This window comes from Pimephales promelas, chromosome 22 (genome assembly GCF_988280905.1).
Source record: "Pimephales promelas chromosome 22, fPimPro1.hap1.1, whole genome shotgun sequence".
Classification (NCBI taxonomy): Eukaryota; Metazoa; Chordata; class Actinopteri; order Cypriniformes; family Leuciscidae; genus Pimephales; species Pimephales promelas.
The window spans coordinates 26,088,694-26,100,338 of NC_142790.1; the positions used below are offsets into that span (position 1 = coordinate 26,088,694).

The 11,645-nt window shown below is 36.4% G+C and overlaps 2 protein-coding genes across 9 annotated transcripts in view; one reads left to right on the forward strand and one right to left on the reverse strand.

The window, feature by feature from the left end:
- Nucleotides 1-7,554, reverse strand: part of LOC120488428 (acid-sensing ion channel 1C) — an 84,828-nt gene extending 77,274 nt beyond the window's left edge. For 7 of the 8 annotated variants that reach the window (XR_016149117.1, XM_089125455.1, XM_089125456.1 and 4 more), the window contains exons 1-2: nt 7,417-7,554; nt 6,058-6,149 (exon numbers count right to left, since the gene is read on the reverse strand). The gene's annotated coding sequence lies outside the window, so the exon portion shown is untranslated. The remainder of the gene's footprint in view (nt 1-6,057; nt 6,150-7,416) is intronic. The other variant, XM_089125452.1, reaches the window with a different exon arrangement.
- Nucleotides 7,555-7,588: 34 nt separating this feature from the next.
- h2bk1 (H2B.K variant histone 1) lies at nt 7,589-8,888 on the forward strand. Its single transcript, XM_039685169.2, has 2 exons — nt 7,589-7,729; nt 8,543-8,888. Exons 1-2 carry the CDS (start codon nt 7,613-7,615, stop codon nt 8,777-8,779), a joined length of 354 nt encoding a protein of 117 aa, XP_039541103.1. The 5' UTR covers nt 7,589-7,612; the 3' UTR covers nt 8,780-8,888.
- The last annotated feature ends 2,757 nt before the right edge of the window (nt 8,889-11,645 follow it).

Sequence of the window (11,645 nt, forward strand, 5' to 3'; positions counted from 1 at the left end):
TGTTTACAGGCTCTCCATTATAGCAAATATGCTGAGTGTGAGGATTAGCATATTACAATATTATTCTGCATATTTCTGCATGTAAATTACTGAGCAGCCTCCTCTAAATCCATTGTTATGCTTAGACTGAGCAAGCTTGCCATGTGTAGGTAGCATATCTAAAACAAGTCCTTGAATAAAAGGCAGATGGATAATGCAATAACAAACATGGGTTTATATTTCACATACCGCTGCATGATTGATTACCACACATTCCCGGATGCGACAGATGCGGTTTAGCTGTTTAACAAGACAACCAATCAGTAACAAAGAAAAGCAGTTACCACTGAGACACACTATGAAGAAATTCAAGAATGAAGAGCAAAAAATGGAAAAAAACAGTTAGTGAAATAAACTAAGATTCAATCTTAAAGTTGGACTTTAAAAGGAGGGGCAGCACTTAATCAGAGAGAGGGCACTCCAAACACCATGATGGAGCTTTTAATATGCCAATTGCCTGACCAAATGTGCTAACCACTTTACACTATGGGAGTTGCTGTTTTGAGTATGTTCCTACATACTACCTACAATCACCTGAAGGTTGAATGAATAAAATATTGAACCTGGTCACCAGTGATCAACAGCTGAAATCATCTCTCACCAAGATGAGTCACCAACAAAACAACCATAAAACTAATTTGCTCGACAAAACCATCAAAATATAGCAAACTATTAGCTGCTTTTAACCAACATTGGCAGAAAATCAGTTACAGGCTATTTGTCTAATTGTTTATTGGTCTCGTACATCGACCAGGAGAATTTTTTGCTTCGACATGCTACAGCAATGCATTTTTTGAGGGCTTTCTTACTTGCACTGGTAAAGATCTAGTGTTAACTCACTTGACATCTTAATCCTTTTAGACAACGATTTGCTTTTTTCGTCCATTTGTCAAACCATTTATGTCTGATCCAATGGATTTCACTTTGTACATAGATACAAAGATACATAAATAACACCTGGAATAAGATTAAAACTCTGAAATAGTAGTCACATCAGTAAACACAATTAAAAACAATTAACTTGGGAAGACATTCTTTTGCCACAGGACTGAATTTAGTACATTTAGTTTAGTCAAGTAAAGAACTGGCTCCCTTTCAATTCTTGAGTGTGAATGTGAATTGGCCACACCACAGGAAGTTAAATTGGAATTACAGGAATAAAAGTTGAATATATGTGTGAAAAGGTGAATATATATTAAACATAAATCTCCACAGGTGACATTTCAAACAGATCTGTTTGAAAAACAAAAATTGTTTGGAAGTTGTCAAGCTATCATTTAAAGTTTGTCTTGAAAAACATTCTTTCTAGTTAAATTACACTTATTGCAGTTACAGTATATGAATTTCTTTTTAAATTCTACTTTTCCATTCAAATTTCAATTCTGTTTCCTGTTGGCTACTTTAATTCTAATTCAGCAGCTTAACTGGTTTAAGCATTCATTTTCAATTAAATTCCAAATGGTGCAAAACACTTCTATGCAATATTGCACTATTGTAACTGTACATTAATGATTGATCTGTTTGACGTATAATTAATGTGATCAAAGCTTGATTCAATACAACCCAATGAACACTTGGCATCTGTCAGGAAAAGCACAACAGCTTGTCAATGCAGAGATATTTTGGCACAAACCATTAGATTAATCCCTCAGGGAGTTGACCTAAGGTCATAAGAGGCCATGAGGAACAGGCTTACTGTCATTCATACACTGGTTCATAAGTACTGGACTATTGCCACTCTCTAGCCAACCCACTAAGACTTCTCTTTTCTTGTTATTGTAATACAACAACAAATAAAAGTTATAGGCAGAATGTGAACTTTAAGTTAATTGAGGACCAATGGTGTTTGGCTTCACACTGACAGCATGTTTGAATGGGAAATTAGATTAGAGAAGCTAAGTTAAAAACAATGTTCAGAAGACCACATTTATGATCCTTTTTATGTGCTTTTCAGGGTTGAAATATAAAAATTCCATCTGCTACCAATAAATTATAATTATGTCCAATAACCGTTAAAAGACGCATTAAATTTCTTTACTATTGTGTCAACATAAAAGAAAATTACAAAAAGTAAATAAAAAGCAAATACCATTTTAAATACACAATACTTACAAACACAATTGTCTGAAGAGTGAGTTTAGGCATCACAACCATTTAAATAGTGAAAAAGGGATTCAAGACTACATTTAAAGGGATACTTCACCTCTGGAAAGATAAATGTGTATATAAAATGGGCCATTTATGTAGAATAAATATGAAAATATTTTTTTTAATTTGGAGCTTTCTAGACTGAGAAAAGCCAGAATATGTATTTTTGGCTTATGTGGATGAAAGACAACAAGTCCCAGAATGCACTTCTTTCGCAGCCCTAGGAGGCCACGCCTACCAGTAACAGAGCGTTGTATTTAAAAAAACAAGTCTAGGCTACTAGTGAGTCTCCGTGATGAGTCTGCCAGAAAATGTGTTTCGAGATCGCCCAAAATGTCCGGGATTCAGCTTTTGCGTTCTACAGTCGCCATTCACCATGTTTACTGTGGCAAGAGGGATGAGTGAGGGCCGCGGGAGAACGGCGCGAGTCATGTGTACTGTGGCGAGCGGGATGAGTGAGGGCCGCGGGAGAACGGCGTGAGGCCAGTGGCGTGATTACCGATGAGCGACACCTGTGAAACGCACCGGTCTCGTATCTCTCACAGAGGAGCGGGAATTTTCTAAGCAATGTTAAAACACACACCAACCAATCACTTGTTTAGCGTTAATGTAAACACTACATTCAGATTCAGATCAGAATGAATTCAATTAGATTGAAATAAAAGCTGTGCATGTAAACAATAAATGGCGATTTCAGAAAGCAAAAGTTGAATCCCGGACATGTACGGGAAAAAGAGGATGGTAACCCCTACCACTCCACTTTCTCCACAGAACAAGAGCCTATTAGCTTAGCTTAAAAAAAAAAGATGGCTGACACTATGTGTAATCCCAATTCTCCATAATGCATCCGTCCGCATATTCAGTACCTTCATCCTTTTTTCAAAAACGTTCTGTCAGTGAAATCAAACGCACTGGCACTGATCTGTGATTGGTCTGTTAGTGCATTAGGTCCAGCCCCCTATGGGCGGGTTTGAAAGGGTGAGATCTAGTGCTTGTAGTCTTTACAGAAATCCCCCCCTCTTACACTTCCTCCTACAATGACGTAAAATGACGATTTTTGCATCATTGTAGGAGGAAGTGAAAAAGGTAAATAGCGTATTTCTCTCGTCTCAGGGGAAAATGAGAGAGTGTTGCACGACCATTCAATAGTATGACTGGGTTTCTAACAATAAAATGCTTAAAGCAAATGGGTGCTATCATCTAACACTTGCTTAATTCATTAAGCAAGTGTTAGATGATAGCACAGCCATGCATCTATAAAAATAGTTTGCACAATTAAGTCAGATAAATATTGTCAGATAAATCAATTTAAATATCTGATAACCCGATACATCACCAACATATTATGCAACCCCTAGAAACAATTTAGTTTCATTACATGGAAAAGAGCATGAACATGCTGTTTAACATCAAGTTTTGTGAAAGGCAAATAAATATACTATTCCATCTATAAAAGAAATGAAGGGCAAGACAGGAGAAAAAAAAGTGATACAGCAGTGATACACACATTCACCAGACACGTCGTTTACCAGATAAAAAATATATAATTGTTCAATGGGCAGTTGGAACACACTCAAAATCCCATTCAGCCGAGAATATCGCTGAAGTCAGCTCAAAAGCAGGAGTGAGACATTCACTCGCAAGAACGATGCTGCAGCTAATATGAAAGTGCAAGCCTCTTAAAACAGATAGATTTGAAACCACTAAAATGTCTGTCACAGGCAGAAGAGCATCAGGGTCGCTGCTCATACGTGCTGAGATATACTGTAAACACTAAAGGATCATCAGCTTTGCAGCAGCCTCTTGAGACTGCTTACTGAGAAACGACGGTGAGTATAATGACACGGGCCACCCTGCTTGACCCAGGACATAAATCATCCCACATCTGCGCCCAATCTAACGCAATCTAAATCTGTGTTGCAACTAACAGCAGAACACGGCATATGACGAGGTTTAAACACTTCAGTTACACTAAAACATTTTTGTGTAGGATTTACTTGAATTGAATACAATTGAAACAAATTTCACAAAAAATTTCACAAATAATTACAGGGAAATGGCAAGTAACATTGAGTTAAATGGGACGTTTTGAAGACTGAAGTAGTAATATCTTGCAAAACATATTCCAATAAAACTTCATTCAAGAAATGCCATACCAGCTAACACAGCTATTTATGGCGAAAAACAGGTTAAAATGTAGCAAAATACAAATAATAATAATAATTCACAAAAGTTTAGTTTTTTTTTAAAAAATTGCGCTAATTTTTTCTTTACATATAAAGTGAAACGGCTTCTCGAAGAAGAAAAGAAAAACAATATAAATGTACCATGAAAAATAAAGAATTTTGATTTCATGGCGCTTTTAAAGTTTATCTTTGATAACAAATCGAAAAACGAAATCTGGCCTCACTTCATTCACTTGTTTTCATATGAATCAAACCATCACTGTCTAATATATGCCTCAAAGTTTGTAGAGTCAATGTAAAACTGATCATGGCTAGTAACATCACTTGCCATAGACCTTATTCAAAGCAGCGCCATGACAGGTATGAAAGTGAGGCTGTGAGGGATAGACTTACCGTGTTTCCAATGGCATCCTAAAGCAGCTAGATTACTTAAAATGTTTCACAGCTTACATTGTCGGGAGTTTTTTGTCAACTGACATTTCTTTGAAAGATATTTTTCCAGTGTTTCATGAGGAGAACAATCCGAAAACGCATTAAATAACAGTACAGCCCATTGAAGAGATGGGCTGTACTGTTATTTCATTCTCATTAAAAATCAAAGATGGCGCTGCCGTGAATAAGGTGTATTGGAAGCTTCTTGTAGCAGCGTTCCTGCTGACACCTGCAGCATATCTGGCAACCTCGAGTCATGGGGGAAGAGGGGGATACACCATAATATGAAAGTGATTGCGGTACCAGTTTTGGCCACAATCTCGCATACAGCGCCTTTAAATGTTCTAATAGTATATAAATAATAGTAAAATAACACTGCTCCCAGGAAATGCATTCTTCACAGTAATTAAAAAAATAACTAAAGAAGGTCTGGACAAAACATTCAGATTAACTAACAGAAAGCTTTAACACAAACACTGATGACGAAGCCTTCTATCAAGTAATCACATACTTTGTGTTTGGTAACGGCTTTTTCTTGCAAAGTTTGAGGCTCAGGTAAAAAAATGTCTGCTGTAAATAGATAAAGTCGAGGATAAAAGAAAGGATAAACCACCTTTCTTGGAAGTGGAGAGAAGCCTTAAACCCGAGGGTGTACATCAGTCTTGCCGTACAATGAACTTGTCAGAACGGAGGGACTGTGAAATTGAAAATATCAAAAGGTCTCGTCCAGTAACAAAAACGTGAAATTGAACACAAGGAGGAATACCCTGCAGCACACAAATCGCTGGTCACAAGCTGAAAAGCAGAGTAAACCTTAATGTTCGAACCCTAAAAAAACAGACAGACCAGGCTGGGATATTAATTGGATATTTACACACCAGGTAAGTGCCATTACAATTAACGAACTATGCAAATAAACACACCTAGATGTACTAAACACTGACACATACACATCTACAAAGAAATATAAACATAAATAGATATGCAATTAGAAATATTAATATTCTAAATACAGTTCTTTACTCAGCCAGGCTGTATGTGATTTTCTTATTGCCTATTTGCTTATGAAGCCCTGACTTAATCCAAGCAATTCACACTGCAATTTTATCAAACTGTTGGCTGACTGCACAGGATGACCTTTTACAGCAAATGGCAGCCCAAACATATGAGTCACTTTGTAATCATACACAAAACTCATGCTTATCACTCAGGGATGAAGGTATAAAAAACAAGATAATAAACGGCTGTTTACCTTCTATTAGTCAGAGCCAGCAGGACCGGATCTTTCTTTACATGGTCTCTCCTGAGAGACAACACCTATGGGGAACTTCCCACATGCACCATCTTTGGGTAAAATGAGGCATAATCAAACTCAACAGGACTAAAAGTCATTGCACACAGTTCTGTGATTTGTATTGATGGTTTATTGAGTGTGTGCCACATCTCCTGCTGATGTAGTGCTACATAGGCAACAAAACCGGATCAATGATCATGAACAATGAAGGGAACACTTAACAAGATATTAAAAGTGCCCCTATTATATAATGTAATTTTAAAGATTCCTAATTTTGTTTTGGATGTCACCTACAATAGGTTTACATGCTTCCAAGGTAAAAAAAAAACCCCCACTTATTTTCTTATAATATACATTGCAGAATCACTAGTTTTTATGGCACTTGATTGACAGCACTCGCATATAATACACACACACACACAACAAAAAAACTCAATTGTTTACTAGTTAGGCCAGTAAAGTAGGCTCTCCTGAAGTTCAAAATTGTACAAGCAGCACAGATATTAGCCTCTCTCATAATTTACTGAGCTGTAATGAGTATCTGCAGGTGCAGCTCTTTAACGTAATTGGCATATTATGCCGGAAGCTAATTAACTGAAGGCGTGACGAGCAATTTCCATCCTTTCACCACCTGAACCTTGTCTCTTCTCTGGCCAGATGTTTTATGGATTTGAAAAGTGATATTTGGTGCAGACTACTTTTTTTGAAATGATATGCAAAACACTGTAAAATGCAACAACATACTTCATTTTGAAACATGACGGTTGAATGTTTAATTCATCAATATCAGTAACCAGTTATCATCTTGGAAATTAAAACATACATTTTTAATACAGTTTTGTAACAGTGTCTCAACTTTGTCATTTAATCAATTAATTAGTTAAAAATTATTTCTGGGTCATTCATCATGGAAGATAAAATGTCAAGCTCATTCATTGTGCAATATTCCTCCCATGGCAGAAAACTAAAGAGATATATAAATATGTCTTTAGTTTTATAAACAAGGAAAATAGTTATCTGCATATTTGTTATGGTAGTTCATAGTTCACCCAAAAATGTATAAGTATAAGAAAATCTATAAGTATAAGATATTTTAAAGAATGTCGGTAACCAAACAGTTGATTTGGATTACTATGGAAGTCAAACCCCCTTGACTTCCATAGTAATATGGAGAAGAACACGAAAAAAACTCACATGTTTAAAACAATATAAGGGAGAGTAAATGATAACACTTTTCATTGTTAGCTTAACTACCCCTTTAACTTATCTGTTTACCAACTAAAATGTGACAGGAGGTAGAAAAATAAAACGACTTACTGGGTCTCGTGAAGGCTGAGCGGTGGACTTCCGTTCGCCACGCGAGATTGAGAGCAGACGCTTTCTAATTAGTGTACACTTCCGTACACGTCATAAATGGCTGTTGAAGGCCAGCTGAAGACCTGCCGAAGCGGCAAACACGTAGCTGAAAGCAACAAATATTGCTTAGTGTTATTAATAAAAAGAAAAATCCACTATGTCTAATGAAGGAGCCAAAAAAAAGGGAAAAGTACCAGGAGACAAAAAAACAACAAAACGGAGAGCAAAGAGGAGGGAAACTTATGCAGTGTATATCTACAAAGTTTTGAAGCAGGTGGGTCAGTTTTCATAAATAATAAAGAATATCGAAGAATACTTATCAAACGGATGATTCCTACTGTAATTGTTGATTGATGACCTGCGTTTGACGCCGCCATGTGCAATCGCGCTGGATTCGTGAATGAATCATTCTTACGAGTCGAATCTTTTCGTTGTACCGGCTGAATCGCTCCTAGAGGTTCTCTCGAGTCATGCGTTTTTTTGACTCACTGAACAAAGAACCGTTTGTTTTAGATCTGTCCAATTCCGGAACAAATCTTTATAACTTAATTCGCCTATATCAATTTAGTCAATAAATACCCACAAGAAAACGAAATTGTTTTTATTAGAAAAAAACATTTTCATCCAATAAATGTAAGTATTTTTTGTAATGCAAGTTAACATTTATCCAGTTTCTAAATGACATTATCCAAATAATCCATAGAATTATGTCTGGTACACAACATCTCAATTATCCCTTTGCTTGACAAATCGATTAATCACATCTAATGTGTGTGTGTGTATCTCAGTAGTCAACATTTGAAATCATTAAGTGGATCAACTTTTCATCAGTTATACATACAATTTGAACAATAGCCTACCCGTTCTTGTCTTAGTTAGGACAACTTTGATTAACTTTTTTTGATCCAAATACACACACATATATATATATATATATATATATATTATTAAGCTAATTAGCTATATTACCAGGCAGGCGGAAGAATTTACCCTCATTATTGGAATGTTAAAATGTATAGTTTTTTATCACAGAACTGTTGTTTCTTAGTGCTTATGTGTGTATGTATACACATGCATTCCACCATAGGTTCATCCGGACACTGGTATCTCCAGCAGGGCCATGAGCATCATGAACTCGTTTGTTAATGACGTGTTCGAGCGCATCGCTACAGAGGCGTCCCGGCTGGCGCACTACAACAAGCGCTCCACCATCACGAGCAGAGAGGTGCAGACCGCAGTCAGGCTCCTGCTGCCCGGGGAACTCGCCAAACACGCCGTGTCAGAGGGAACCAAGGCCGTCACCAAATACACCAGCTCCAAATGATCACCTGAGACCTGTCCAAGGGGTGGGAATCTTTTCAACTAATACAAAAAATGTAAAGGCCATGTTTGCAATCACTATTCAATATTAATAAATGCACACAGAAACTTGAGTGGAACTAGTATTCGTTATTCTGGTTTAGAAAGCAATCTCTTTTGCTCAGGTTTATTTGCGAGTGCAGAAGAACACACTGAGGGAATGGTATCTACTGATTATGCGCTTATGTACAATGTATACCATATTACAAAACTTGGAAACAACTGATTTTTGCTGATTAAATATTAGTTTATAAATGTCCATGCTGTTACCATACATGATTGTTCGTTTTATTAAAGGATAATGTGACCTAAAAATTAAAATTGGCATTAATTACTCATCTTCAGAACACAAATGAAGATCTTTTTGAAGCACTTTCTGTCCCTTCATTGACCGCTACGCAACTACCACTTTGACTCTTAAAAAAAGTTCATAAAGAGATTGTAAAACTAATCTATATGAGTTGAGCGGTTTAGTCCAAATTTTCTTAAGAGACTTAAACAGAATTAATTAGGCCACTTTTATTTTTGGTTGAGCTATCCCTTTAAGATTCTTCATTTTAAATATGTATGAGGGTATAAATGGGCTAAAATGTGACTCAGTGGCCAAGGGAAGTTTCTCATTCATTCATTTCTGCAATTTTGTTTAAGGTTTTATAATTCAGCTATAGTGATTGCATACAGTTTCGAGTGTATAATATCTTGCAAATCTGTGATCAATAAAGTGCATCTTTCTGTTATGCGCAGAGATCCTTCACACTGTAGTGTTGTATTCTCGCCACTAGATGGAGCCATTTCAACACTATTGAGACCTGAGCAACTCATTTTTACTTTTTCATGAGTGACTGAATCAAATAGTCACAGTCTGGAATGGATTCGAGCGACACTTTCATTTGCCATGTGCAGGAGTTTGTTTTCCACACTGGATTAATTTTTCATATGAAAAAAGTTGAATTTAATGAATAAATAGCCTAAGTACAATTACATCACAAAGCCTGTATTTCAAACAAAGTGAAACTAAAATTTCTTACAAAAAACGTTTAACAAATATATAATATGAGGTTGCTTTTTTTAAATGGGAATGTTTGTGCTCGACCTTTTTGGGTAACACTTTACTTGAAGGGGTGTGCATAATACTGACATTACCCCTTCATATTCATAACCATGACATATGTCTTGAATATAAAGTAGGGTTTATGACTAAGTGTCTTTCGCTCAATAATGACATTTTAATGCAAATATGACATTGTTTAAGATGCATTTGTTATGACACAAATCATAACATCATAACCTGTCAGTGTCTTTGTCATGACAACTTGGCATAAAATAAAGTTAAACTGTCATGTGGTTGGCTTTGGCATTGGCTGTCATGAGGACATTATAACTGTGTTATGAATGTTTTTCGTGACCTCAACTACAGTGGTACTAATTGAATTTGTCATTAAAAAGTTATAATGGCTTCATGACAGCCAATGTCAAAACCAACCACCTGACTGTTTAATGTAATGTTAACTAATAAAGCTAGGTGGTTTCTTAAGTTTGATAATGAATTTGCTATGTCATGTTTATGACAGGTTGTGTTGTCTTAGTAATGTCAAGCTGTCATGACAAAGACACTGACAGGTTATGATGTATTGGTTTATGTCAAGGTGTCATATTTGCATTAAAAATATCATAACTGAGCGAATGACACTTAATGACAGTTGTCACAAAAATGCATAAAACTTCCTTCATATTCATAACATATGTCATGATTGTGAAGGTGTCATGTTAGTCTCATGCACACCCCTTCAAGTAAAGTGTTACCCATTTTTGCAACAAAGTTATGTGTAAAGAAAAGGACAATTGGACATTTCTTTCACCTGATATATTCTGGCAAAATTATTATTTTTATGTAGCAAACGGCTTGATATTTTTAATTATTTGTAAGTGCTAAGTTGTTTTCTTAAATGTATGTTAAATATGCCCAACTGTAGCTAAAAAAACTAATCACACATACCATGAGGTGCCAGCAAATTGTAATGAATAACTTTTACAAACTGTAAATGCTGACAAATGTTCAATTTGAAATACAGTAATTGGATTTTCCAGCATGACTCGCTGCGAAGCGTATTTATGGGCATGAAATGATGTATATGGTGAGACTGAGAGACAAAGCTACGGGTCACATGCATTGTGAGAGACTCGTGCATTTGAGAAGCCAGAATGAGAAGCATCAAATAGGCCTACAATTTTACTTTTGTATTTAAAAAGCTCATAGTGATATAATGATCTGTCCATTTTACAGTCTAGTAGCTGACCAATGAAGTATTTCACAGGAGGAAGCTTTGGTGAAAACAAATCATGTGTTGCCCTTCATTAATCAGGGAAATCTGAGGAATACTGGTGTTCTGTGTTCCCAGCCCTCCCTCTCCGGCTCCTCCGATAAGCCTTACTGATGATCTTATATATGCTAATGATGGCATGTCTATGGACATATTACAGCAGCGAGGGTGATGGTGTCATTAATGACAACGTCTTAAGCGTTATCGTCATCATCACCATGTTCCCCTTGATCTTGCGGTTCCCTCATAGATCCCCATGCGCTCATTTCATTTTTGCACACACTCTCCCTCTCTTTTCTCTCTTTTGGGTGGTATAAGCACATTACGGATGGGGACATTAGTAACTAATGCAGGCGCTGGGCCCCGCATTGTTTTGGTGCACAAGTACATCATTAGAAAATGTTCTACTTGGCAGGGAAGCGTGTATTAACTCGGCTCGCAATAAAATGAGGTTGTGATCAATTGTTAAAGTTATCGAGAGCTATTAGGTTGAAATATGAACCTCTCAAT